This window comes from Drosophila persimilis, unplaced genomic scaffold (genome assembly GCF_003286085.1).
Source record: "Drosophila persimilis strain 14011-0111.01,24,50 unplaced genomic scaffold, DperRS2 tig00000000-arrow-pilon, whole genome shotgun sequence".
Lineage (NCBI taxonomy): Eukaryota > Metazoa > Arthropoda > Insecta > Diptera > Drosophilidae > Drosophila > Drosophila persimilis.
Window position 1 is genome coordinate 6,257,127 of NW_020825288.1, and position 26,777 is coordinate 6,283,903.

The 26,777-nt window shown below is 46.4% G+C and overlaps 7 protein-coding genes across 15 annotated transcripts in view; 3 read left to right on the plus strand and 4 right to left on the minus strand.

Annotated features, from left to right (window-relative positions):
- The first annotated feature begins 514 nt into the window (after nt 1-514).
- LOC6598840 (cyclin-dependent kinase 2) lies at nt 515-2,322 on the plus strand. Of its 3 annotated transcripts, none has more exons than XR_003409096.1 (7): nt 515-675; nt 1,053-1,248; nt 1,310-1,420; nt 1,472-1,633; nt 1,689-1,886; nt 1,950-2,153; nt 2,237-2,322. XR_003409096.1 is itself a non-coding variant. In XM_026992118.1 (7 exons), exons 1-6 carry the CDS (start codon nt 548-550, stop codon nt 2,097-2,099), a joined length of 945 nt encoding a protein of 314 aa, XP_026847919.1. In that variant the 5' UTR covers nt 515-547; the 3' UTR covers nt 2,100-2,144; nt 2,237-2,319. The 3 variants fall into 3 exon arrangements, 2 of the variants coding, with proteins under 2 accessions (XP_026847919.1, XP_002023958.1); XM_026992118.1 differs by having other exon boundaries at nt 1,950-2,144; nt 2,237-2,319; XM_002023922.2 differs by lacking the exon at nt 2,237-2,322 and having other exon boundaries at nt 1,950-2,211.
- A 4-nt stretch (nt 2,323-2,326) lies between these two features.
- On the minus strand, nt 2,327-3,852 carry LOC6598841. The gene is made up of 2 exons (XM_002023923.2): nt 3,338-3,852; nt 2,327-3,268 (listed from the first exon to the last, which is right to left on the minus strand). Exons 1-2 carry the CDS (start codon nt 3,475-3,477, stop codon nt 2,356-2,358), a joined length of 1,053 nt encoding a protein of 350 aa, XP_002023959.2. The 5' UTR covers nt 3,478-3,852; the 3' UTR covers nt 2,327-2,355.
- Nucleotides 3,853-5,154: 1,302 nt separating this feature from the next.
- On the plus strand, nt 5,155-19,814 carry LOC6598844. Of its 7 annotated transcripts, none has more exons than XR_003409432.1 (11): nt 5,155-5,451; nt 10,941-11,541; nt 11,616-12,024; nt 12,090-12,268; nt 12,329-12,457; nt 12,535-12,724; nt 12,822-12,911; nt 13,179-13,308; nt 15,361-15,390; nt 16,619-16,863; nt 18,154-18,217. XR_003409432.1 is itself a non-coding variant. In XM_026995024.1 (11 exons), the coding sequence occupies exons 2-11, from the start codon at nt 10,996-10,998 to the stop codon at nt 18,619-18,621; spliced, it is 2,241 nt and encodes a 746-aa protein (XP_026850825.1). In that variant the 5' UTR covers nt 5,162-5,451; nt 10,941-10,995; the 3' UTR covers nt 18,622-19,814. The 7 variants fall into 7 exon arrangements, 5 of the variants coding, with proteins under 5 accessions (XP_026850818.1, XP_026850825.1, XP_026850804.1 ...); XR_003409433.1 differs by lacking the exon at nt 18,154-18,217 and adding an exon at nt 17,112-17,159; XM_026995024.1 differs by lacking the exon at nt 16,619-16,863 and adding an exon at nt 13,652-13,721 and having other exon boundaries at nt 5,162-5,451; nt 18,154-19,814.
- LOC6598842 (phenoloxidase-activating factor 3) lies at nt 7,409-8,516 on the minus strand. Its single transcript, XM_002023924.2, has 2 exons — nt 8,219-8,516; nt 7,409-8,159 (listed from the first exon to the last, which is right to left on the minus strand). The coding sequence occupies exons 1-2, from the start codon at nt 8,391-8,393 to the stop codon at nt 7,459-7,461; spliced, it is 876 nt and encodes a 291-aa protein (XP_002023960.1). The 5' UTR covers nt 8,394-8,516; the 3' UTR covers nt 7,409-7,458.
- On the minus strand, nt 8,632-9,755 carry LOC6598843 (phenoloxidase-activating factor 1). Its single transcript, XM_002023925.2, has 3 exons — nt 9,654-9,755; nt 9,477-9,593; nt 8,632-9,416 (listed from the first exon to the last, which is right to left on the minus strand). The coding sequence occupies exons 1-3, from the start codon at nt 9,703-9,705 to the stop codon at nt 8,725-8,727; spliced, it is 861 nt and encodes a 286-aa protein (XP_002023961.1). The 5' UTR covers nt 9,706-9,755; the 3' UTR covers nt 8,632-8,724.
- Nucleotides 19,815-20,026: 212 nt separating the features above from the next.
- Nucleotides 20,027-26,777, plus strand: part of LOC6598849 (heterogeneous nuclear ribonucleoprotein Q) — a 51,074-nt gene continuing 44,323 nt past the window's right edge. Inside the window, exon 1 of the mRNA XM_026992263.1 lies at nt 20,027-20,446. Within this exon, the coding sequence (XP_026848064.1) occupies nt 20,434-20,446 (13 nt within the window). The 5' untranslated portion in view covers nt 20,027-20,433. The remainder of the gene's footprint in view (nt 20,447-26,777) is intronic.
- LOC6598846 lies at nt 20,502-25,866 on the minus strand. The gene is made up of 7 exons (XM_002023928.2): nt 24,838-25,866; nt 24,485-24,780; nt 24,247-24,427; nt 24,069-24,186; nt 22,838-23,367; nt 22,381-22,498; nt 20,502-22,311 (listed from the first exon to the last, which is right to left on the minus strand). The coding sequence occupies exons 1-7, from the start codon at nt 25,749-25,751 to the stop codon at nt 22,045-22,047; spliced, it is 2,424 nt and encodes an 807-aa protein (XP_002023964.1). The 5' UTR covers nt 25,752-25,866; the 3' UTR covers nt 20,502-22,044.

Sequence of the window (26,777 nt, forward strand, 5' to 3'; positions counted from 1 at the left end):
CTCGATCCCGATACCCATTCTTGGTTTCTGTAAGAAGACCAAAACCTTCAAAATATCGTTGAAATACCTTTAAAACAGAAACTGACTAGTTTTGGCCTTTATTGGTGCCTTAGATGACAAACTTTCTCTCAGTTCTATAATATCCATTTCCCAGGGTATGCAAAATGTTGCTCAATCCGCGCCATGTTGGGGAACAGTGCGGCTCGATTTCACGGCACATGAGTCTGGCCCATACAAATTGAATGTTGCCAGCAACATAAGACGTAAGAAAACGTAAGTGAGGATGGTGTGCAAGGGACATTGTTGAGGGGAAAAAGGACATTGTGGCGAGGAAAAATCCCAGAGAAAATCCCAAAAAAGTCCCATGTAATTTTGACACTTTTAAAAATGAGCTGCCACATCTCTTAAAAAAGGTTTCAACATTCCGGTATCGATAGCACTATCGATATATCGATATTTTCTAGCCTCGCTTCTGCCATCCCTTATGGGCTGCATTCCCTCCAATTTTTTGATTATTAATGATTGAATGATTGATTGATTTAACCCGATGACAACTGTTTTAGACAACTTCCTACGAGCCGAGAAAATCGGCGAAGGCACATACGGCATTGTCTACAAGGCGCGCAGCAATTTGACTGGTCAGGATGTGGCTCTCAAGAAAATCCGTCTGGAAGGGTACGTAAATCAACATCAAAGTCCTGGAATTCGCATCTAGAGTCCCTGCATCATAGCGTTGTGCAGCCAACAAACGGCAGTCGGCATATGGCGTGTAGTGCAGATACACATATACACAACCTGGGATATGATATGCATCCTGGCTGCTGACGCCGTGTCCTTGACGAATGTCAAACACCTCGCAGGCTCTGCAGCAGACCCTGCTGCACAACGCAGCCCGGATTCTGTGTGTGCTGCGCTGTGTTCTTAAAAGCCGTAGCACCACATGATTCGGCTGCGTGGTCAGCCACACCTTCAGTATCCAAGTCGCATTCATTAATACTGACATTATGTATACACATGTGTTGAGTTTACTGACTTTTCCCTCGTTATTGCAGTGAGGATGAAGGCGTCCCTTCCACAGCCATACGTGAGATATCCCTGCTGAAGAATCTCAAGCACCAGAATGTGGTGCAGCTGTTTGACGTGGTTATTTCTGGTAATAATCTATACATGATATTCGAGTACCTCAACATGGATCTGAAGAAACTGATGGACAAGAAGAAGGATGTCTTTACGCCGCAGTTGATCAAAGTAAGTTCATCTAAGTAAGCCTCCATACATATGTATATACAAACGCGTTCACTCTTTTCAGAGCTATATGCACCAGATATTCGACGCCCTCTGCTTTTGTCACACCAATCGTGTACTGCACCGCGATCTCAAGCCGCAGAATCTACTCGTAGACACGGCGGGCAGAATAAAGGTAGGCATCGAGCTGTAATCCCGTTAGTTGCTTACTAATTCATCGCTATAGTTGGCAGATTTCGGTCTGGCACGAGCCTTTAATGTACCCATGCGACCGTACACCCACGAGGTGGTCACGCTCTGGTACCGAGCACCGGAAATATTGCTGGGAACTAAGTTCTACTCGACTGGAGTGGACATCTGGAGCCTGGGCTGCATTTTCGCCGAGATGGTAGGTTATGCGGATTGTGTTTATGGTGATTACCTCATTCAAGATTATTTTTCAGATAATGCGACGATCATTGTTTCCCGGGGACAGCGAAATCGATCAACTGTTTCGGATCTTTCGCACTTTGAGCACGCCCGACGAAACCACATGGCCTGGTGTGACACAGCTGCCGGATTTTAAGGCTAAGTTCCCAAAATTTCAGCCCTCCAATGTGCCTGCACCCATCCGCGAGCACGAGGCACATGATCTTATAATGGTGAGCGATCAAATCCCAATCAAATCCATCAGCCTATATCTATAATGTTACTTTGCTGTACAGTCGATGCTGTGCTATAACCCCAACATGCGCATCTCCGCCAAGGACGCCCTTCAGCATGCATATTTTCAAAACGTTGAGCATGTGGATCATGTTGCACTGCCAGTGGATCCCAATGCTGGCAGTGCATCTCGTCTCACGAAGCTCGTCTAATCGTCGTATATCCCCGGATCAACCCTAGCTAATTTCTTGTGATCTGTTAGTATAGTAAGTCAACTGACTACCTCATTACCACTTAACAAATAATACATGAATAGAGAAATTACATGTGACTGTTATCTTCATTACAGCTGCCACCTCCATATCATCCTTTTAAAACACACACTCACACGCATACAAACAAATCCTTTAAATACATGCTCATGTCCATCAGGTATTCGATAAGTTTATTAAGATATTTTGGTTTATTTCACCAGGCGCGCAGCCAATAGTAGCGGTTCTGGTTCCGAGGAGAAACCTTGGCACCTGAGTCTGAAATTGCAGTGACGCCACCATTGCGCCCTGACTGGCGTTGGCGCTGGCGATTGGGTTGATCGTCACGCATATACGTGCCTAGAGCATTGCGCATGCTCTCGGAGAGCGGTGACTGACTCGCGACGTCATCGTCTTCTTCGCCAATGCCGTAAGACGTTGCATCGGTCAGTGCTGTACTATCGTTCGAATCAATTTCATCGTCTGTGTCTTCGTTTTGATTGGCCGAGTCGCTTTCGTCGACTGTGCCCACTGCGGACAACGGCAGTGGCCGCAGAAGAGCAATCTTTTTGGTGTTGATTTTACCCAAAACCGTCGGCTCCTGTGGCTCCCCCTCCGATGCGGGATCAAACTGATTGTAGTAGTTTGCCTGAAAGTCTTGCGGGCTGAAGCGCTGCACTCCGTAATAGCTGCCGGAGTTAGTGTCGTAGAAGAACATAGGCTCGGCTGGAGGCAACGGAGGTGCATAGTAATCGTACGGATCATACTCCTGCGAGTCAAAGGCGGGCCTACGTTTCTGCTGCTTGCGGCGCTTTCGTTTGCGTTTCTTGGAGCTCTGCGACTCTGGAGTCGGACTCTCTGGGTGTGGGTCCTGGTCCTCGTCCAGAGACTGAAGGAACACGGGCGATGTCTCAATGATATTGGCGCTGCCATCGTTAAAGAAGTTGGCCAATGGATTGGTCAAGTTTCGCCAACTTAACGAGGGCTGAACACTTCGAATGAAACTATTCCATACGCGGACTAGTGGACGCTCTGTGGTTGTCGTTGGCGCAGCCTTGCCTTGGATGTCATGGATGCGACGCCTCCGGTACCCACCGCTATTATTCGGCAACAGGACATACTGGTAGTTACTGGAACAAAATAAGTAGTACATAAGTATATCTCTCCATAGACTAATTACAAGTTTGTATATTTCGCACTCTTTATTGGCTGGCTGCCGTGCCTGTGGCCGCCCTGGCCCTTGCTGCACCTCCAAAGCCGGCATCCTGGCTGATTGAGTCTGAATGGGATAATTCCATGCTACAAAGAGCAACAAGGCTGTCACCAATGGCCAATGCATGGCTGTTAAGTGTAATGTCTGTGGGTGAAGGCTAAGCTCTGGCTGCGTCCGCTGCCCTTTCTGGTCTATAGCACACTGAGACGAATCCGAGATGCGAACCTAGTGGTCAACAACACTAGCCTGTCGCATGGCCATTGTTTTGTCTTCGAGCGCATCTCATTAGAATTTTGTATTTTAGCGAAACTCTCAATAACCAATTTGATATAAAATGGCATTGTTCCAAGTCCCAGCCGACACTAAACCAGCTAACCCAATTCTGAGGGTGTCGACAAGAACGTCTTTCCCCCGCGGCTCGGTGACAGATGCCAATCTTGCCCATACATATGCTAATGGACTTTTAGAGATTACACAATTAATATGCCATTCAAGGTATCGTCTGTGATTAAGAAACTCGTTTGCTTCGCTTTGCTCTGATCTGGGAATGCGTCAGTTTTCTGATTTCCAAAAATTTTGCCAAGCTGGCCGTGCTGAATGGACGGTTGGCGAAATGCTTTCTCCTGATGAATTTGTGTTTATGGGATCATCTCCTTATCGCGAATACTATTTGATGGCCTGTCTTAATATGACTGTTTTTATTGGGGCATTTTCGCGGCCCTACTACTTTTTTATGGCATGCTTCTTTTTGCCATCCTAAAGTGGTAATAACTATTGAATGTCTCCATTTGGGCGGGCTTTATTTGCTTCGACATGTGGAACAATTTAGAAATTTAATTTAAATTAAGAACATGTCCAGGTCTCAATAATATATGTAGATCAAACAGAAAGGAAAGCTGGCCTAATGGGACGTAACGATCGTATTTCTGAATGAAATTAAAACTAATTTCAAAATTCTCGATCATGGTCAAAAAACAAACATTTAAAGTCAATGTAAACACATTTCCATATAGTTCTGTCCCTATATAATCCTATGAATTTATTCAAAGTGGACTAATTTAAACAACAGTCGAACTTCCATATAGCGAAACTCAAGAGGAATTTGTTTTTTTTTTTTTGCAGAATATAGCAGTGCAGTGGAATAAATTTGGAAATAAATTCGTTGTACGGAACTTCAATGTGAAAATTATTAGTAAGATCAAATTTTAAATAAAACTAACTTTGATGATTCTACATTAAAAGTTGTACCACAAATTTTCTATAATATATTCCACTATCGGAAAAAAAGTCCCAGAAAATTGGCCCAATCGCGGGCTATTAAACGAAATTTCGTAATGTAACGCCAGTAACGTTTGCCAGAATACAAAAAAAAAGATAAGGCTATTAAAGCTATTATTAAATACGATTCAAATATATTGTGTATGTACAAAAAAAGGTAATAAAGATAGTTTTGCAATTTTGAAAACCATGTTCAAAAACTTGTGTCTTAAGTAACGGAAAATCAGAGGATATTTCTAATTATATGTATCTTTAAAGTCGTAACTTTTTAAAGACTGGACTTTTACATTATTTTTTAGTACGAACGTAACGTAAGGCCTGAATGGAAATGCCCATTTTCCAAGTTTTTCTGGCCAATTTTTTAAGTTCTCAACTCAGCGGCTTTGTGCCACGAGCCAAGCAGGGCAAAAACAACTGTAAAAGCAAAGAAAATTCCTAACAAGTGTTTTTCTTTTCATTGTAGGGAGAAAGAATAAAAGCAAGAGCGAGAGCGTGAGAGAGCTGTCAGCCGCGGAGAGGGCTTTCGACACATGCTGGAAAAGCTTTGGCTCTGGCTTTGGCCAGGAAACGGTTCAGTCTACTTTGAGATTCCTGGCCAGCAACGACACGACATCCGACAGTGGCCGCGGCGCGTGCTCCAAAAAACAAAAAGGAAGGCTGGAAAAACGCCAGCAGCAAGGAGCTGTAGCTGTGGCTGTGGCTGTAACAGTTTCCACCAAAGTCTAGGAAAACAAGTCCGAAGGAGGCGCATTTAAGTGGTAGCTTGCTTTTTTGGGCTAAGCAAGCGATTCGTGCGATTCTATCCATGTGCTGCGAGTATATGTACGTGTCTCCTGGCTGTGTGCGTGCGCGAGTGCCAGTTTCTACGTTTGTGTGTGTCTATGTGTGTGTGTGTGTATCCATGCTTGTGTGCCTTTTGTGTATCCGGGAAGCGTTCTGTTTTTGAGCTGCTGCTCCAAATTTATACAGAGCATATTTGTGTCCATTTAATTGAATTAAGTAAAGGGCTCCGCCACCGAGCCGAGCGTCGCCATTCCGCACCATCTTTACATAAGAGCAAGCGTGAGATACAGATACTGCGACAGAGAATGTCGACAATTGCGTAAAGTTTTGTGGCCCTTGGGCTCGTGGGCCCGTGTGTGCCGTGAGTGCCGTGGGAAAATGACATTAAGTGCTTAAGTAAATTATATAAAATCATTAAACGCCCCGCCGAGCATCCATAACACACGGCAAATGTGAAACGACAGCTGCAGCCTGGAAAACACACACAGTTTCCATCGCTACAAGATAAACCGATTCCTTGCCCAAGCAATTTTCCCTTCCCTTCTTTCTTCTTCTTGTGGCCAAATGAAAAATTCAAAGCCGTCACAACGGGGCCGGAGCTGGGGGCGGGACTAGATTTTCGACATAGGCGGGCTACTGTCAAGGTGGGCGCTACCTCAAGGCCTAGTAGCTAACCCTAAGCCCAACCACAGACACGCACACAGCCAACCACACAACCACCCACGTGTCCACACACACACAGACACACTCTCCCAATGGATATACGTCTTGGCGGGCGTTTTGTTTTCCCCATTTTCAAGTGCGCGTTTTTGGGGGTGCCTGCCAGGTGTCTGACTGAAACAGTTTTTTGGCGTCACTTTCGGTTTCGCCGTGCCCTCGCTCAAGTGCTGTGCTTGACCATAACCACTAAAACTGTCACATTGCGTATACGCCGCGTGTTGTCCTCGAGCGCGCGGTGTATTTGTTTTGTGGCCGTGTGCTTGCGCTCGCTCGTAAGCTCGTTTACTTTTCAACAGCCAACTGGCACCCACGCCTGCACTGAGAGTGCTGCCAGCTCTCTCTCTCTCTTTCCGCTCTCTCTCCATGGCACGTTCTCTCGCCGAACCAGCTGTTTGTGTTGTTTTGAATCGCATTCCGGCATTCCGCCATTCCGCCATCCGTAAAACAACAAAGGAAAACATTCCGTTCATCCGTGTCTGTCTGTCGGTCATCTGGTCACGTTTTCCGACTCCTGCTCCCCTTCGCCATGCCTTTGCTTGGCAATTTAAATTTTATTGTGATTTTTATTCTTGGCGCAAATAAACAGCACGAAGAGCGTCTTTGCTCTCCCTCCCTGCCTGGTTTATAGAGCAATTTGACGACTAAAAGTATGCATCAAAACGATGGGTCTGCCATTAGCCTGACAAGGCTTTGGGGGATGGCCAGAGATGAATGGTTTGGGCGGTGCTGGTGCTGGTGCTGGTGCATGGGAAAATGACATCGAAGCCACCTGTCGAGCAGCTAAATATTTAATACCTGCCTGAAAATTGATGGAACACCCCAGTCCTTTGTAGCCAACAGCTTGTGCTGGCCATATATCACACTGAGCAGAGCATTGCTTAGTCCACCATGTGGTTTCCATTTCTTGGTTTGGCCAATGTCGTCTTGGCATTCGGCCAATTGCAGGGCAGTCTCCAAGTCCCACCCAACATTACTGCCCCCTTTTTGGGTTTCCGTTTCCGTTTTTGCTTGGGAATTGCAACTTTTGGCTGTCTGTCTGTCAGAGGCAGCATTGTCACAGTGATTCGGGGTCTGCTCGGAAAAGCGATGAAATTTCCATATTTCTCGCATTAGCCAACAGCCAACTAGCAATGGCCATGGCGTTGGGCGGGGATGGGGGAGGGGGAGGGCTGAGTGACTGCTCATTAAAATGCTATAAGTGTACGAACAATTTGCATGTTGCACGAGCAGCGGCGCCGAGCTTCAAACTGAATAATTAACACCCCCAGTCCCCAGGTATGTAATAAGTATACAAGTATACCTGTGGCTTCTGCCTTTATTCGGTGCTCAGGAGCGTACAATTAGCGAATTGGCATTTTGGTAGATAAAATCGAGGTAGTGCCGTATGGCCAGGAAGCTGGAGAGGATGCGATTGTTCTCCCAGCGCCAGTCGATCATCAGACCCACCAGATAGAAGTTCTGGGTGACATCGCCCTTCACCTGCATACCCACCAGAGGAGCTCCGATATAGTAGCCTTCGGGCTTGGCCTGGTAGCCGCAGACGGTGGTGCTGCTGGTGACAATGGAGCTGACCTTCGACTGGCAGAAGCCGCGGCTCAGAGTGTTCACCCAGGTCTTCAGCTTGCGATCCTCCTTGACTCGCAGCCCGGCCACTATGAACGTCTGGCCGACCAGTGTCTCATTGACCAGCTGTGGCGGGGGCATGCAAACGGGCATCACGTTCGGATTCAGCTTGGCATCCCGCTGCAGGGTGAGCACGGCCAGGCTGTTCTTCAGCGTGAGCGGATCGTACTCCGGATGAATGGCGATCTCGGCCAGCTTTATCTCCTGAGCCGGCACCACACAGAACCCATCCCTGTCGCATGACGGCTGGCTGATGACCGAGCTCTTGTTCCACACTCCCAGGTGGACGGAGAATGCCTCCGCCTCGCCATTGTACTGTACGAAGCAGTGGGCGGGGGCCAGCACATTGCGCTTGGAAATCAAGGCGCCTAGGCATCCATCGTTTTGGATCTTGCCCTCGAAACCTAAAGGTCATACACATCTAGGGTCATTCGTTCTAGTCTGCTATGCCAGAGACACTCACCTTTCGCGAAGACGATGCGGGCCACCCACTGGTGCTCCGTGGGTATGGCAAAGGAGCCCTGCTTGAGAAACTGGTGCTCGTCGAAGTAGCCGCACTCGGTGTCCTCCAGCTGGGCCGATAGGACGCCCGTCCAAGTAGCCAGCAGCAAAGTGATGAGAGCGGTTCCCCAATGCATTCCAAAGTGCGACTCAGAGTCAACTGATCGATCGATGAGAACTTCAACAATATCCCGCGACGATTGTCGATGCGATCCACCAGTGGGTTTCTCCAGTAGTTGATCGTCGACTTGATTGGGTTTCTAATAAACTATTCGTGCTACCTGTGTTAAGGCAACTACAAACCAGTTGCCGATACGGAACTCTGGGCAGCTCCCAGCACGATGCATCAGTGTTTCCCCTTCATAAACCTATTACTTCCATCAATGCAATGCATATTTATTGAAAACATATAGGAAATACGCCTAAACAGGTTCTGTAAGCCCAACTGTAGTGCGGGGATGGAGGGTACTACTTTGTGGCAGTATTCTCCATTATCCAGGGACGAGCGCGCCGCAGATCCTGGTAGACATGGGTGGTCACCACACCCACGTTCATCACCCTGGCCAGCAGGGCCACAACATAGAAGCTGTGCGGCACATTCCGCTCCACGCTGATGTCCATCAGGGCCGAGCCCTCGTAGAACTTTGTGCGCTTCACGGGAAAGGCGCAGAGCTGGTTCTCCGGCGGCAGGGTCGAGGCGGAGGTCAGTTGCTTGCACTTCTGACGGGAGACCGTCATGGCCAGACCCTTGCCCTTGATGTTGTCGGTGTGTGTGAAGCCCGAAAAGTGCAGGTTGCGATTGATCAGCGACTCTGGCTCCGCGTTGCCCTCCATGCAAATGGGTTGGATGTAGTTTGTCCACTCGATGGGCTCCACAAGACGCAGGATGGCCATGTCGTTGTCGCCCGTGTCCTTGTCCGCATCGGGATGCACCTTGATCTCGGCCACGTTGTACAGCTTGGGCCCGGGCACACAGAAGCCCCTGTTGTTGCAGGCGAACTCCTCGTCGGGTGAGTGGCTCTCATTCCACACGCCCAGCATCACGACGGCGCTCACATTGCCCGTCCGGTTCTTAAATCGCTTCACGCACGAGGCGGTGGTCAGGACATGCTGCTGATTCACTATGACCACAGTGCATCGTGTGTTTGTATAGCCATTACCTGGGATACAAGTCCATTAGGAACCTCAAGAGCCACAGATCAAGGGAGGGTGGCACTTACCCTGACTCTGCAGCAGCACCCCTATCCAGGGATACTCCGAAGGCTCTGTTCTTTCGTCCATGGTGTAGAGCACTCGCTCCTCCAGGCGGCCGCAAGGGGTGTCGCCCATTGTCAGCGCTACGGGGACCATCAATACAATCTACATGGAATATGGAATACATATTTATATGCACTCACCGCCCAGCCAAGCCACAACTAGAAGCAGAACAAGTTTTCCGGCCACAACCATTTCTAAGTAACTATCTAATCCGCTGGTGTCTCTCGTCTGTCCAAGTGCTCGGATCAAACTGAGAAACCGATTTTGAGACGACTTTGGCTGAAGCTTGCTGAGAATAAACTCTCCATGAATTATGCATTCGAAATCTCTCGATGCGATCACGAATGCACTTGTATGCTAGGCTTCAAATAGATATTTTCTTTTGGGATATAAAATACTAAGCAAATTCGAGTCTAGAAGTAAAGTGTTTCCATTTTAAGAGCCATTAAAGCTTATTCAATCCTAAAGACAAAGACCAGCCAATTACTCGTACAAGAAAAGAACAGGACACTCATTATATACCGATTAGATTGTTAGAATCCGTCGACCCGCTGTCCCATTGGGCTCCTCGGATATGCATGTGCACAGGCCCGCCCACGACAACGACTTGGGCTGAATAATTAATGTTTCAATTAGAATGCTATTATCGGGGGCAAGCAAACACACTGGGCACAGGCTGGCTGGCTGGCTGCTCAGCAGGCATTGAAGGTGAAGGACACAGAAGGACACAGACACACTGTAATGGATCGCGGCAGCGGGGGGGCTGGCTTGGATTGGCTGGATTTAACACTCTACTAAATATGCTTACAAATTGCCCGACCAGATCCGGCTGCCAGTTTATTGTCCACTCCCGACAGACGGGCTCAACTTGACCTGCTTGAGCCGGGGCGTTCATAACTCGCATTGTTATGAATCCCACCCCAAAAAAATTCTACACCCCCCAGCCCTATCACGGCCTGGCCTGGACCGGACTCTAATGAACAAGCCGCCCGTTGGTCAGACGGCCATAAAACTTGGCTTGGCTCTGGCTCTGGCTCTGGCCTTGGTTTTGGCCTAGAGGGAACACGATTACGGTCCGAGCTGAAGGAGAACCAAGAACAGAAAGGGGGGGAGGTGTGGTTGGGGATGGGAATGGGAATGCAAATTGCTCGGACCAGACCCTGACGTGGCCTGCGTGGGCTTTGGGTGCGCCTTTTGCTTGTAAAGGGTCGAGAAATGAGCCTCGCTTCCCACTTGCGTGTCCCTCAATCTTTAATCGCTGCCAGCACGTGAGCAACTTGCTTCTCGTTTCGGTTTCGTTTCTCTGCCTCAAGAATGGCAGCTAATGGCGGCTGTAATCGAATGGAATCATTGATTGGACTCCCCCTGGAGAAGCCTCCTTTAAACTTCAAGTTAAGCCCACAAATTGTTCTCAATCTATCTTCAAGCTGGCACGGACCCCTATGAACACTATGAACGAGGTCTGGCAATGATGATAGTAGCATGACGCGCGACGGAGAAATTCCAGCCATTTTCAATCCGAAACGGGTCCGCACACCTGCCGTGGTAGTCACCGGAGACTCATCGACAAATGTCCCCTACAGCAACAATAACAATAACAACAACAACAACAGTGGGACTGGGACGGGCACGGGGACGGGGCCGGGGGCCAGCAGCAGCAGCTCGGGAGGCACAGCTGTCGCAGCAGGAGGGGGAGGTGGCACTGGCGCTGGAGCGACAGGCGGCTGCGGCTTCAGCAATGTGCTCACATCGAGCAATCCGCAAATAACCCACCAAGACTCGATCTCGTCGAGCCAGCAGGATCCCAATGAGGTAATCATCATACCAGCGGACACCCCCACGGGGCCACCCGGCAGCCACAATGCACAACACCACTTCGGAGGCGACTCGAGTGACACGCAAACCGGACTCGACTCCCAGCAGCAGCAGCAGCAGCAGCAGCCGAATGGCCATGGGGAGGAGCCGGAGCTGCGCTTCAGAAAGCTGCAGGCCTGCAAGGAGTCCTGCTGCTCGGAGCTGGCCCGCAAGGTATGCCCAAGGCCCCTACCATGACACTCGATACCACTTCACCTTTAACTTTACTGGCACTTTGCTCGTTGCAGATGTACTTCGGGGTGTGCGTGACCATCCTGATGACCGCCTCATGGGTGGGGGCCACGCACTGCATCAAGTACATGTACAAGTACCGGGCGCCCTACGATGACGTGCTCAACGATGACCAGGACACGTCATCGAGTCGGGCCGAGCTGAGCGCCGAGCTGGAGGAAATAATGGCCATCAGCGACTCGTCGCTGCATCACGTCGAGGACGCCACCGAGATGTTCAATATACCACCGCGCCAACCCGTCTATTTCAGTGCACCGTTTTTTGCCGCCTGGTTTTTTACCAACTTTTCACTGCTCTTCTTCCCGATCTACATCCTGGGCCTCGTTTCCACGCGCAAGTGCGACAAGCTGAGCGAGGTCCTGGGCGATGTGCTGAGAGGATTCCGGGAGCGCGGCTTCACCGTGGGTGAGTGTCTGCCGGGCCGAACCGGGCCGTGAGCACCCATTTCTGAGTTTCCCCCCCACCCACAGGTCGCTTCCTGAATCGCTGCCTCTCGTTTTGCATTTTGTGGCTGGTCACCACCTACCTGTATACGCTCTCCCTGAACGTGCTCTATGCCACGGATGCCCTGGCCCTGTTCGCCACCAATGTGGCCTGCGTCTATCTGCTCTCCTGGGTGATCCTGCACGAGCAGTTCGTGGGCGTTCGCGTAAGTACCTATCCACATATCTGTCTCGTCTTTGCATAATGATCGATGTGATACGTCTAGATTGTCGCCATCATTCTGTGCGATACGGGAATCGCACTGCTCGCCTACATGGACGGCATCACCGAGAGTCGGACTCTGAGCGGCGTCGTTCTGGCCACACTGGCCGGCGCCGGCTATGCCGTGTTCCGGGTAAGTCCTTGCCTTCGTGTCCTGACTTATTGTGTCGTGCCGTGTGCTCATGTCGGGCTGTCGCTGTCGCTTTCTAGGTTATGTTCCGCAAGGTGATGGGCGATCCGCCGGTGGGCCAAATCGCCTTCATTTTCACCGCCCTGGGCTTCCTCAACGCCCTCCTGCTCTGGCCAGTGGTGCTGGCGCTCTACCTGACTGGCACGGAAAGCCTCACATCGGAGAGCATACCCTGGAACCTGCTGCTCGCAGCGAGCGTCCTGCTCTTGGGTATGACCCCCGAACCCCGAACCCCGACCCCCCACCCCCCGCTACTCCTTTTGTTGTGTTCGAAACTTTTATCGTTTGTAATTAATTCCGATTGCAGTTTTCCACGTTCTGATGCAGTTCAGCGCCGCCGTAACGTACAACATGTTTGTGACATTGGGTCTGATTACCGCTGTGCCCGTTTCTGGTGGTATGTACACAGGCGGGGGCACCCCCCTTGGGTCTTGGGTTGGTTCCTTCGGCGGGCGGGATTCCGTGACTGCAAATTGTTTTAAATTGTAATATAAAAAGCGGGCACTCATGTGGGGCACACGGCAACATTTGATCTTTGGAGTTCAAGAAACGCCACAAAGTTGGGAAATTGATCGAAAGAGGGGCTGCAAATTCCCCATACTAGAGATGGGAACCTACTCTTCAAGTCCTGATCCAATCCGTTTGTAATTCCACCACCCCATAGCCCTCGATGTCATACTGTACAGTGCCAACTTTGCGGGCATGAAGCTGGCCGGGGTCATACTGATTGGCATCGGGTTCTTCCTGGTGATGTTCCCCGAGAACTGGCCCGACTACATAACGCGACTGCTGCGGTAAGTACAGTACTCACTGCAGTACGCTAACATTACAATTGTTGTGCCAATTAATATGCTAATTTTCTTTGTCAGAGTAAAGAATCGTGCGTGTTTGGTTCAAATATAATTTATAGTTTGTTCTTTTTGTTTTCCTTTTTGTTTGCTTTGTTGTTGTATGTTTTATGTTTATTGCCAAAAGAGTCGACTAAAGCCAATATTAAAATAATTAAAAAGAAATATCATCATCGCATTAATTAATTTATGATTTGAATAAAGAATAAAAACAAAAACCAAGTTGATTTACCTGCTGTGTACTCACATAAACTATATATTTAATTTTATATAAACAAACATCTTGCAGAAAGAGCGTTCGAGCCATACTCCGTTACCAATGTTGTTGTGAATTAGCCGAAATTCGCTATGCTCATTCGGTAGGCCAAAAACACAAGCTAAGCCAAAAACCCAAAAACCAAAAACCAAAACCCACCTTTGATTTAACATACAATTATATATATAATTAATAACTAGACTAGTAGGCATCCTAAGATCTGTTCTGAATAGTACAATATTTAACGAACCTTCCAACCTCAACCGAACTATACTGATAATTGATAAGTAACCAGATATTTGGCAGATTTTTTACTGAATACCACCAACAACAACAACTACTTCTATGCTATCTATCATATATAATAGGTACAAAACTATAATAATCCCACAGACATAAAAAACAATACCAAGACAACACATTTTGGCTTCCAACTTTGCGCTCACCCTTGTTGAAAGATATGTTAGCTATATAGACATGTGTATCTACATAATTGTAATTCTCTATTTAATGTACACACAAAGAACTACCTACATCAAAACATACAATCTATATATGCCTTGTAACACATACTATACTCGTTATATACCAAATACATACCAGTACCATGTATATCTCTACATACTATATATCGTTATCGTTATAATCCGTTAAACCGACACTTCTTCGGCTGTTGTGCAATTGGTTGACAATCCCGTCTCGTTGTTGTTCTAAACGTTTCTTTGGCGGAGCTGTTACTCTTTATACGTATACTATTTACCACCAACCATACATACTATACTCGTACCTATATATTTATTGTCGTTGATAGTTAAGTTTTCTTTCGGCATATACCAACCAACCAGACCACTCCAATCCAATCTTTTGTTTTCCTCATCTATGTGTAAGATGTACATACCTTTCTAGCCGATGCCAAGGATCGGTTATTCGGTTATTCGGTATCTCGTAGTAGTTCGTACACCCACCTACACACCTATTCCACACTCATACACACACTCACACACACCTCTCTACGTACTATATAGATTGCCTTTCGCTGGTGTTGCGATTACGAGACCGAGACCCACCCAGAGAATCCTCAAAGAGATGGTTGCTGTTTGGCTGATTGTTGTGTGATCTCTCACCTGAATCGCTTTTTGTAATTGAGTTCAGTTTTGACTTGGCCCCCCCATCATACATACATATATGTATGTATGGATCTGTAAATACATTCCGATTTTCGGTTCGTTTCGTTCTTTTGTTACTGAAATTGTCTGCACCCACTAGTGAGGCCATATAGATGTTAACCAGATGTTATAGTAAGGCTGCATGAAGGAATGTACTCGAGACGCCCTCTCGGTCCTACCCTCGTGTAGAGTCTTAAGTTCATAGTTTCCTTATCGTTTCTCCTACAAATAATTCAGATTAAGAATGTGCCTCAGAAGGAAATCCCCCGACCTACCTTAAAATACTAAAAGCGGAATCCTAAATAAAGATAACCATAAAAATGCATTCGAAATGTTACTGATTGGCATGTTAAAACCGACCTTCGTTTTGTCATCGTTTCGTATCCGGATTGGATGTTGTTTTTCGTTTTTTTCCAAAATTTCAACTTCTCTTGAGTTCCGTTCCTCTTTGTTTTCTGTGTGATCTGTCTACAAGCTGAACGAATTCTACTCTATGCTACTATAACTACTCTACCTCTACTACCTACTTCTTATATATATAAAAACCGTGTCGATATTTCAATTGTATTTTTGCAGAAGCATCATAATGCTGGGTCACAACGCGAGGTGAGTTTCGTGATTAGGCTGAGAGGAGAATTGCGTATGTTATTGAGTTTTGTTATTTTTGTTTGGTTTTGGTTTTTGTTTTTGTACAACCTACGCTTAAACAACACGGTGGCCAAATCTAATAGAAAAGTTGCTCGTAATAATAAAAGAATACGGCATTTAGGAATACCATACTCTAAGAAACCCGAAACCTATACCCATACCCGAGATTCTACCAGTCCTGATACTAATATATTTATCCAAATCCAAAACTGTAAGCGAAGTACATACATATGTTTTCAATTCGATTTCGATTTCGTTTCTTGCCTAGAACTTTTGGTATTTCGGGTTTAATTTGGTTTGTGGAGGGTTTTGTGGATGATTGCAACTTTATCGATTCTTCTTATGTACTTTACTCTCTTACTCGCATCCCAGTATGATTTCCATATCCTCTCCATAAGCTACATATTCCGTAATCAGAGTAAAGTATTGGTAATCTAATCCATGATAGCTCATTTGATAATCCAATATATACGTACAGTAGAGCCAGTAGAGTCCCCAACTATTGGCTGATTTCGATTTGCTATTCCTTCAGAACTTCTTTTCGATTCGATAAGTACTCGTACCAAGGTAAGTCAAGGCAAGGTAGGGTTCTGCCAGCTACAACATGCATATGTATTTTGAAGTAACTTCACTCTCACCTCATCCAAAACGTATGTCATTCGTGAGCCCAGACCAGATCCGATCTGAATCCGAGAGAATGAATGACAGACACACTCGATCTCTCTCTCTCTCTCTCTCACACACCGAAGTACTGTATGTAGATCATGAATCTTCTTTTGATCAGTTTCTTGTATAATTATTTTGGAGATCAACTGAAATTCTGTACCAGCAGCTCTCTCTCTAGTAGATAACTATTCTGATTTCTGATTTCTGATTTGTATATAGTAAAAACACCGCTAATCTGTACTATTGCTTCTTTTCTTCTTGTTTTTCTACTTCACCTATGCCACAACCTGCCTATCTCTCTCTCTCTCTCTCTCTCTGTGTCTTTCTCTCTCTCTTCTCTATTTCTCGACTATCTCCTCTCTTCGAACTGTTCTCTCTCTCTCCCCCTAACTCTGCAAAACACTGAACACACTGAATACAACGAACCGACCCGGCTAAATTGATCAAAATATACACTGCGAACAAAAAAATACACATGTTGAACATACCCATGAATACACTCGAAACAACACCCATGTAGCGGTAGGCCAGCGCTTTGTAAACGAGATGCTATAGTCCCCGGACCGTCCACGAGATATGCGCAGCGGCACATCACGCGCACGCACCACATAAGCTAAGAGTTGGACAAGTCACTGAATATTGTACAGAACAAAAAGACCGCAACCAGAACATATATATATTTTGTAAAAAGATTTTCCAAAAAAACCAAAAGAAAAGCCAAAGAAAACCCAGTACTCAATTGCACACCACTTGCCAGACCTTGGGGTAAGTACAAACCGTCATTCCTTCCTTTTGCTACATATATCGATAAGTGCCAGGTACAGTTGCCACCCGTAGAGTTATCGGGAGGGATCGCAATCGCAATCGGATGGATCATCGTGAATGCCTTGTTTTCGTTGTACTGTTATGTTTTCGTCCTGTTTTTTGCTTTGATATCCTCTTCAAATTATGCGTTCTTTATCTCTCTCTCCTCTCTCTCTCTCTCTCTCTTTCTCTACGGTCTCATTCCACAGATCGCAGCATATTTATGCATCCCATTATAAACATAAGCGAAAGTATTATGCGGTCAATACAAACCCATATGTTGTTTGAGCCAATCGCATGAATGAAACCAGATCTCGTGGCGGCCGATCGTGGTGGGGGGCCTGGTGGGCATTTTTGCTTAGATCCCACGGCCAAGGCCGCCCCGAATCGCCCCCGAGCCTACAATGTTTTTATAGCCGTTGTTGTCTGACTGTTGAGAACAATTTTTGTACCAATTACATTTAGTAAAGTAATAGTTTCCAATATAGAGAAACTCAAAACGAACGAACGGTGAGAGCCCTAGATATGTTCCTTTTTTTGTGTTTTTTTTTGTATCCACTTCTATACTCTGTAGCCCACACTCGATTGCCCTCACTCTCATGTACAGTCCAGCATCTCTCACTTCTCACTTTTTGGCATCTATGAAATTATAGTACAAATTTGTTACCTCCTTTATTGCTTTGCACTTTGCCTATGTTGTTGGATCTATAATTCGTGTATCTGGAAGAGCACAGCTTTACGTTAAATCCATACAAGTATATGTATATTTGTGGCACTCGTAAATCGAACCACCCCGCTTATACCCACACCAACACACACACACACCCACACCTACACACACACATACAAAACACAATATACGAGAATTTTGTAAATAACTTTAACAGAACATCAGTAAAAAATCAGTAAAAAGTCTTAGATCTTAGGCTATTTGTGCGAGCATCAAGCAGTGCACTGCAGACAGAAGAACAGAAGATCTCCCATTGGGTCCTTGATCTGTGCTGCAGTGCAGTATCCGATGCCAAATTGAAATTTAATAGTCTTGCAAATGAACAATAATCTATGTAAATGTGAGTGTATTTAGAGCATTAGAATTGAACATGAAAAGAAATGCATAGAAACTAAATGCCATACAAAAAACCAATTGCCTTCATAGAACTAACCAAACCGATACTAACATGTACACTTCTTTCTATGCCCCAAAACACAAACAAATCTTCCGAAAAAAAACAAAAAACAATTGTTGTATAGATGGGGTCGCGGCCCTCGGAGCGGTACTTCAACAGGTCAGCATCCCACCACTATCGATTATCGGACGGGATACATAAGGTCCCATCTTCGTTCACCCTCTGGCCGTGTGAGATGACTGATCTATCGCCAACAACCAGCGGGTACCTGCATGGCAGCGTCAACGCACAGCATCACCAGCAACTTTTACAGCAACAGCAACAACAGTCCCATCAGCAGCACCACCGACAGCACCACCAGCAGCACCTGCAGCGCCAGCACTCGCACACCTCGCTCACCAAGATCCATCGCCAGAGCAGCAGTCACAGTGTCCATGGCGGTGGTCGGTCGGTGGCTGCCGGCACCACGGGTCGACTATTCTCCTATTTTGGCAACGAGCACGAGCATGAGCGAAAGAAGTCCGAGACGTCGTTCTTCAATCTGGGATTCCGACGGAAGTCCACGGTGGTCTATTATGCCCCAACCGATTAGGGGGACGGGGACTCTTAGCTCAGGCATATCAAACAGTACGAGAAAATACAATCATTCCGTGTTTAAGGAATTAATAGATGTTTGCACCTTTAGGAGATACAATATCCATGTCGAGGTCGTATCCGATTATACCATATTATTGTCGTTGTTGTTGATGTAAAAGTTTATTCGGAACACATGCAGTTACAATTTTGCTCAAATATAACACATTTAAATGCTACAGTTACAGCTACAGATACAGATACCTGCACCCATATGCAGTTCAAATCCGGTCAAATGAATCCAGGCTATGGCCCACAATCACGCCTAAGCCCATGCCATGCCACGCCACGCCACGCCTTCAGTCTCAAACCCAAACTAAATGAGAATGAAACCAAACCCATGAATCGAGCACCAAAACCAAACCAAAACGAGCTCAAAAGTGCCCCAAATGTTAACTATACTCGTAAATGGTTCTAATTTAATACTCATAATTATTACGAAATTGTGTAAGGAATCGAAGCCAATTGTTTTTAGCAATTATATACATATACATACGTACGTGAATAGTCATGGATAATGTTTTAAAGTGGATCCACTCAATGGCACACCACACCTTAAGAAGGAAACGACAACGCTAGCCTCGATCGAACAAGAGAGAACCCAAGTAACTTAAGGCAATTAGTTTATAGACTTTCAGCAACCAAATTGAGATTCACTTGGCTAAGGAAAACCCATTAAACTGTAAGCTCGTATACCCAAGAGGTTTTTCATTTTAGACTCCGACTGTGTGCATTTTGGATTGGATGTTTTGTTAGCGAGTCAAGAACAAATTGAAGTATTAGTATTTTTTAAACGTTTATGTGTTGTTCGTAATTTGTAATTCGAAGTGTTGTAGAGTCGAAATGAATCAACGAGGAAACTGTTGTATTAACGTGGCCGGCTCTCGTATGACCCCCCCATTCGAGGATCCAGTCTCTACACCTCTTCTGGGGCATACAGACCTGAGCTATATTGTACTTTGTTGTGTAGCCACATCCAATAATTGATTTGTGATAGTTTTTAAAAATGTTTGATAACCAACTGCATACACATACTGTAGCCCCCGACTTTTACCTGCCCGCCCACACACAGAGAGGCAACGGTGTAGCTGGGATGTATTTAGAACACACACAAAACTGAACACGAAATAAATACATAGTTGAAAACAAGGATTACTAGATTACTTCTTTTGTGCGGCTTCTATCGGTTGCCCGGGCAGGCCCTCAGTTGGCTCTGAGTTTGTTGGGAAATTTCAAGCCTAGGGGCAACTGGGAAATCTATCAGTAATAAAACATCAACCATTCAAATTACATCTCCCCTTCCAAAAATTATTTTAAAATTCTAAAAGGATCGAAAAATTGAAATCATAGTCCAAAATAGAAATTTTTCTTGATAATTCGTGGACAGAAAATACCGATTTTGGCCGAATATAGTGCGCGTTTCATTTCAAGAAATCGAGGCAGTGCCGTCGGGTGATCACGGATATAGTATATATAAGATAAATAAATCGGAAGAGAACTGGCGACGCTCGGCCCATACGGCGAGCGGCGTGAAATTATTTTGGTGTTCCCACTAATTTTGTTTTTTGTTTGTCTTTTGTTTTGTCAAAAACCACTTCGTGTGATTTTGCATTCTTAAAAATTACATTTATTTTTGTTTTGGAAACTCGATTTGTTCAGATTTTAATGCCTGACGTATAATTCAATCCCGCAAGACTTCAATAACAACGAATTCTAAACCAGCCGCAGAAGCGGTGTTATTCGACTAACCTTAGGGAAACAAGAATTCAAGATGAACAAATTTGGTAAGTGAGAGCCACTCGAGGAGATTATAAATGCATTCTTGTACTACAAAATCATATATTTAAACATTGTGTATATGGATTCGTTTTGAGTTAAAAGACACTTAAGATTCTATACATTAAACTATGGAAAAGTGATACTTTTGTAAAAATTCTCTGCTGTCTGCTCTCAAGGTACTTAACATTAAGGTACATAAAACAAAAACAGACTTTGTTCTTGGACGGACATTCGATATAGTCTCCGGTATTACAATTATTCGAACATAAACAGTTACAGTTACAGTTACTGACTGACAGATACATGTACGTTTTTCTTTAAGGCACAATTTACACTTTTGACAGCTTCGTATTTGTATTTTTCTACAAATTGATAGTGGAATGGAATATTATGGGGACAGCCCTCTGAGGACTGAATGTGACACCCAGAAACAAAACCAAAAGCGGACACATAGCCAGCCGCCTCGGTCGCAGCGGCACATTTGGAAATGGAGGAGTTGCCCAAATGCTGCGACAGTCACTGCCCTGCCCACCGATCGGAGACTGCTGCTGCTGCCACTGCTGCTTCTGCCCTGAGATGACTATGAAAAATGTGTGAAAAAGATTTTTTGTGCCCATGTCCAGCTACCTATGGCTATAAAGTTTTTAATGAAAAAAGCTGGAGATTTCTTTTTTGCCCTGGTAGGAGACCAAGTGGCTGATAAACTGGTTCCTGCGGCGCATAGAAAAAGTTCTCAGGGTACAGATAATAAAATTCAAGCGCATATGATAATCAAGGAGCAAAAAACAAAAAAGCGAACGGAAAAAACGGCGCTGCGGCAGCGGCAGCGGCATATATATTTAATTCAGGCAAAAAAAAAAAAGAAAAAAGCAGCCAGCAGACCATCGGACGCAATGTCGACGATTTAATATAAGAAAAACACGACGGCAGGCGTTGGATATTTTGTGCCATCCGTTGGACCAGGCAGAGGCCAGGCAGAGGAAAAAAGGTGTGCGTGCGGCACAAACAACCCTCAGGCTGGACCTGGACCTCCCCGATGGGTGTAGGTACGGGGCCTAACTGGGTTTGGATGTTAACAGGTTTGCGATCGGCGCTCTGAGCGAGCGAGCACACACGCATACAGCTGGGCGACTTCACGGACATTAGAGAGGGCCACAGAAGGAGCAGCGACAGCGACAGCGACAACGAAAGCGAAAACCCGGAGGACGCCGCTTCCGTAATCTGAGCGCAGTAGGCGCGGCTGTTTGCGCTTTTCTGCTGCCGTTGCCGCCGTGGATGCTCCTGCTGCCGCTGCCACTGCTGCTTTTGATAGAAATGACAAATAACCAGATTCATTGTAATAGATTATGTCTACAACTTAATCGCCTTGCAGATAAATGATGACAATGTTCAAAAGGAGCAGAAGAGCAAACGGATTGCAGAGCGGATTGCGGAGAACTGGGCTGGCAGCTCGTTTTGTTTTTGGGTGTCAATTTTTGTGTCTTTGAGATTGCTGTTGCTTTGTAGTTTATGTCTTTTGTGGAGAGATTTGATGTGAGTTTTTCGATTGGACGAAAGTTGGCTGAAAAGGCTAGAGAGTTAGTTATTTGGCGTGCGGGGATCCCTAACTAAATCTATAAAGCATGGTGAGCGTCAGGCCAATCAGTGCGATGACCAGCCCCAGGGCCGACTGCAGGCCCGAGGCGCCGGCCAGTCGACACTTGAACATATCGTAGCGCGTCTCCTTGTCGGCGACAATATTCTGATACTCGGCCTCCACCAGCTGTCCATCGTAGTAGGTGATTAGATCCTCGAACGGATACTCGTAGCCCTGCAGGCACTCGCACTTGTAGCCGCCGGTTTCATAGCCACGACCCATTATGGGAACGCACTGGAAATAAGAGGGAGGAAAGCAATTAGGGTGCTGTTATGATTCGTAAATATGACAGGAGCTGCTCACGTAGGATGACTTCTCGTCGCACTTGTGCGTGCCCTTGTAGGCATTGGGCTCATAGTACCAGTCTGGGCACTGATTGATGTCCAGCTGCATCATGTCCATGGACACGGCCACGACACCCCTGCGTAGAGCAAACAAATTAGTCAGTTTAATTGCCAAACATTTGCATCACAATGCCCCGCCGCTCATGGGAGTCACAAGTCAAAAGTTAGGCCATGTCAACACTCGAAAATTAGACAATCAAATCATAGAAACTACAACAAAGCATTTGCATGAGAATAGGACTTTGAATGGGATTCTGAATCTGAATCTGAATCCGAATGGGAATGGGACTGCGCCCTAAAAGGGGTTACGGCCCGCGACAGCGGCACGCAGCGGACCGGCCCAACAAGTATCACTGCCCTACCCTCACCCTACCCAATAAAAACCCGTCCCCCCTGCGGTAGGGTACTTTACTTACTTGAATTCCAGTTTCACTTTGAGGCTATCCCAGCCAAAGAAGGGCACCGCATAGGTCACCAGCCACTTCTTCACATAGCCATTGCAGTCGAACTGAGGCTGGGTCCAGTAGCCGTGCTTGATGCTGGCCGCCCTATACGAGTTGGGGTAGTGCTCGTACTTCTGCTGGTATTCACCTGTCTCGTTGTGCCGCAACTTGATCTTCATATAGAAGGTCTCGAGATCGTCAAAGTTGGTGTTCCAGCGCTGCTTGAGGAACTTGAAGTACTTCTTCTCGGTGTACAGATCGTGCGTTTTGTTGATGCGCGCCAGATCCTCCACCTTGTACTTGCGCGTGTTCAGCTCCGTTTTGTAGGCATAGGGTGCGAAGTAGGTGCGATTGGTGAACTTATTGCGCTCCCAGAGCGTTGAGGCCGACCAGACCTTGCTGTCGCCCATCATAATGGCCAGAGTCTCGCCGATCATTTGATCCTCGGTCAGGGGCTTGTCCGCCACACGCTTGCCCGAGTAGACCTCATTGGGATCCGATATCTGCCGAAAGCAATGGAAAGGAAGGAGGAGGACCATGTGTATAAGTAAGGTAAGTGTTTTTGGGGAGCAGTCGCAGAAGCAGCAGATCGTTGGGAAATCTTTCCCCACCCCGAAGAGGAGTTTTGCATTTGAATGCTAAGAACTTGTGCAAATATAGACACAGCCAGCGACACAGCAAGAGCGAGTGATATACAAGGAAACTCTAGTTCTGTGGCTGCTGCCTCTGCCTCTCGTCCTCTGCGGCTGCTGGGTGCTGGCTGCTGGCCTTTAATGAAGACGACGCCTTGTGTCGAACCCGTTTTTCGTGTCCTTTGCGCTCAAACTAATGAATTTAGCATTTGGTAATGGTTTGACACTGAATATTTAATTCACGCCGTGCGGCTGGCAACTCGAGGCTCCTACTGCAACACAGACACCACACACACAGAATCCGAGGCCGTGGCCGTGGCCGTTGCCGTGGCCGAGGCTGAAACTGTGAAACTGGCATTGCAGGAAAGCAGGAAATTCGAGGAAGTTGAATTACGCGTGGAAAATTATAATTTACACTTGAGAAGTTTTCAAGAGCCGTCGTCGAAGGCTCTTAATAGGTGTCGGGTTATCAATTATTGCTCTTCATTTAGCGTGAAGGCGAAATGATGAGAGGCGATGGGAACACTCTTCCATCGCTCCACATAGATAGAATAGACACGGCTGCTGCTTACCTGCAGGAAGGCGCTAATAAAGTTGGCCAGTCGCACGGCCATCTTGGCTTCGTTCTCGAACTGCTCCTTGGCGCCAAAGCTGACATCGCCTCGCAGTATGAGATCCTGCGGATGGAAGCTGCCAAGACACATATGCATTAGTAAATATCCCATCCCCCGCCCCAAGTTTTGAACTCACTTTTTGCATGTGCGGTAGTTGACACCGTGGATGAACTTCAATACTTGATCGATGTTTATATGCTCCGAGTGCAGAGACCTGGAACCTGTCGTATAGTTGCGGTACTCGGAGTGCATGTCCAGATACTTCTGCCGCACATGGTACGGAGCCTTCTCCCACTGGATAGGCAGCTTTTGAATCCCTACAAGAGTTAGAATGTGTTAATAGGGAGTCTATTTCGAGGCATGGATGCACCTACAGCCAATACTGAGACAGTCATACTCGTTGTAGTACTGCTCTGCCGAGGCCCGCTCTACGATCTCGCCCAGGTAGGGGCGGCGCACGACGTTGGGCAGCCGGAAGCCCGGCTTACAGCGACATTGGTAGCCGCCCCGCCTAAAGCCCCAGCCATGCAAGGGCTCACACTCTGTCGTCTCCTTTTTACATCTCGCTGTGTCTGCAAAGTGATTCGGCCCCTTGTTGCCTTCGCCGAGGGGACACTGATTTATGTCTATACGCTCAAAGTCCATTTCCAGGACGGACACAGCAGTATATCTGTGGAAAACCAAGAGGATTAGGACCAACCTAGGCTCAAGAACAAGTTCGTCTTACTTGGGATATTCTATGTGCCGGAACTGGGTGTGTCGGGGGTAGATATCTGCTATGGGAACGACGGCTGCCACCAGCCATTTATTCGAACGACCACAGTCGAAGTAGGGCCTCGTGAACTTAATCGGTCCGGGATTCTCTTCAGCGCCAGGCGGGCCGTGGAAGGTGAACGTTTCGTTTGTGTTATTGGCATAGCGGATCTCCACCTGGTAGGTAATCTTAGTGTCATGCCGTCCCTCGACATTGTCCGGCAGCCAGGCGCGGTACCACTCGTTTATCTTGTACAGGTCATGGCTGTAGTCCTTCGATATAGAGTCGGGATGGTGGGCGCCCAAGTCCTGGACGTCGAATGTGTTCCACGTGGAAATCTTTTGCAAATGAATGGGATCGTTGAAGTCATCCAAACGGAAGGTTCGCGGTCCAAAGCGGGGAAACGTCTTGTTGAAGAAGCCGCGATACGAGGACGAATACGAGCTGTTTGGCGAAAAGTAGACAGCCGAGGCGTTGATCGACGGATTGGACGAGACGTCAGCCACGGTGGAGAGGAAGTAGTACATCATGCCCGGATCGTAGGTGTCGTTGATGGCGGGTCGAATGAATCGCGACTGTAGAATGTAGCTCCAGAAGAAGCTGCGTGTCAGCGCCATGTTCTGCAGATGCAGCAGCGCCGTCCGATTGGGGAACACGGGATTCACATTCACCTCTTTGATGTCCGGGTGGTGGGAGACGGCATCCATGGGCATGAACAGGTCCGAGTGGTGCTGGATGGGACAGTTGTCGGCATTGACTTTGTCAAACTGTATTTTGATCTCATCGAAGGCGTCGCGGGCCTGCCACTCGTGCTGGGCGAACACGCCCACGGCGAGTACCAGCATAAAAAGCAGGTAGCTGCGCCCCAAAATCGTCGAGGGAAACATTCTAGTTATGCTTTCTGGCTACGCGTGCGGCCACGCCCTGCTGCCTGTTAGTAGTGCTAACTAAAAGCACTTTTAATTGAAACAAACACAAACAACTTAAACAATAAGTGAGATTCTTGGGGCGTGGGGCGCGATACGCCAAGTAAATTAGTAATGTTTGCACTTGTTGGAACTACGCCCTCAATGTGAGATATCGATGTATCGATATACATGTATTTGTTGACAATATTTTTGTAGGTAAAATAAATATGCATGTTTTTTGGGATATATCATCAACGGAACGACTCTTCTGCGATAAGTTTATTTTTCTGCTGTTTCACATCGTTAAACATGCGACTTTTCAGTCAACTTATCTACCTACAAAAAATATCGGTATTTTTGTGCGATAAGTGGGAAATTATTTCGGCATGTATAGAATTCTATTATACCCTACCTTTGTTTGTTTGTTGACCAGTTCTGGTGCATTGCTTCTGTAATAGGTAGTGTTTATATACTATATATACAGTCCTAAAATAATTATAAACTACTCAGAAAAATGGCTTTGAAATTAATTTAAACCGCAATTTCTTCCTGTTTTTTTTTACACGATACGAACACAAAAAAAACACAATTATCTAATATATTAATAATTTTGTAAAAATTGGTCAATGTTTCAAGGGTATTAGTGCATTCATGATGTGTATAAAGGGCATCAAAAAGTGTTGTAAAGTGTTCGCTCATTATTGATGTATCGATTTTCTGAGCGAACCAGTTGTGTAATTGAACCAGTTTTTTTGGCGGGGGCACACAATTTAAGAATTGTAATTCATTGAGATTGTTGTCCGTTGTGTATGTGTTTTGTTTGGCAGCATCCACTTGGAGATATCCCACAGTGGAAACTCTTTAGCAGGTAACATTCACTTTGAATTTGAAGAAAGACAATTTTGACATCCGATATACATATCTACATATCGATCTTAGCACATAATCCGAGTCCCACATATATGCTAGTACCTTGGTTGTCCTCGAAAAAGAGGTTTCACTGTA

Excerpts from the sequence above, each read along its gene's own strand:
- LOC6598846 (XM_002023928.2), bottom strand. The coding sequence starts at position 25,751 with ATGTTTCCCTCGACGATTTTGGGGCGCAGCTACCTGCTTTTTATGCTG. Across the intron at positions 24,428-24,484 it reads TGACTGTCTCAGTATTGGCT|GGATTCAAAAGCTGCCTATC; the intron begins GTAGGTGCATCC and ends TAACTCTTGTAG. Across the intron at positions 22,499-22,837 it reads AAAGTGAAACTGGAATTCAA|GGGTGTCGTGGCCGTGTCCA; the intron begins GTAAGTAAAGTA and ends TGCTCTACGCAG.
- LOC6598842 (XM_002023924.2), bottom strand. The coding sequence starts at position 8,393 with ATGCATTGGGGAACCGCTCTCATCACTTTGCTGCTGGCTACTTGGACG. Across the intron at positions 8,160-8,218 it reads CCGCATCGTCTTCGCGAAAG|GTTTCGAGGGCAAGATCCAA; the intron begins GTGAGTGTCTCT and ends TATGACCTTTAG.
- LOC6598844 (XM_026995024.1), top strand. The coding sequence starts at position 10,996 with ATGACGCGCGACGGAGAAATTCCAGCCATTTTCAATCCGAAACGGGTC. Across the intron at positions 12,269-12,328 it reads AGCAGTTCGTGGGCGTTCGC|ATTGTCGCCATCATTCTGTG; the intron begins GTAAGTACCTAT and ends TGATACGTCTAG. Across the intron at positions 15,391-18,153 it reads ATGCTGGGTCACAACGCGAG|ATGGGGTCGCGGCCCTCGGA; the intron begins GTGAGTTTCGTG and ends ATTGTTGTATAG.
- LOC6598840 (XM_026992118.1), top strand. The coding sequence starts at position 548 with ATGACAACTGTTTTAGACAACTTCCTACGAGCCGAGAAAATCGGCGAA. Across the intron at positions 676-1,052 it reads AAGAAAATCCGTCTGGAAGG|TGAGGATGAAGGCGTCCCTT; the intron begins GTACGTAAATCA and ends TCGTTATTGCAG. Across the intron at positions 1,249-1,309 it reads TTACGCCGCAGTTGATCAAA|AGCTATATGCACCAGATATT; the intron begins GTAAGTTCATCT and ends CACTCTTTTCAG.
- LOC6598841 (XM_002023923.2), bottom strand. The coding sequence starts at position 3,477 with ATGCATTGGCCATTGGTGACAGCCTTGTTGCTCTTTGTAGCATGGAAT. Across the intron at positions 3,269-3,337 it reads CGGCAGCCAGCCAATAAAGA|TAACTACCAGTATGTCCTGT; the intron begins GTGCGAAATATA and ends ATTTTGTTCCAG.
- LOC6598843 (XM_002023925.2), bottom strand. The coding sequence starts at position 9,705 with ATGGTTGTGGCCGGAAAACTTGTTCTGCTTCTAGTTGTGGCTTGGCTG. Across the intron at positions 9,594-9,653 it reads AGTTGTGGCTTGGCTGGGCG|CGCTGACAATGGGCGACACC; the intron begins GTGAGTGCATAT and ends TGGTCCCCGTAG. Across the intron at positions 9,417-9,476 it reads GGTGCTGCTGCAGAGTCAGG|GTAATGGCTATACAAACACA; the intron begins GTAAGTGCCACC and ends CTTGTATCCCAG.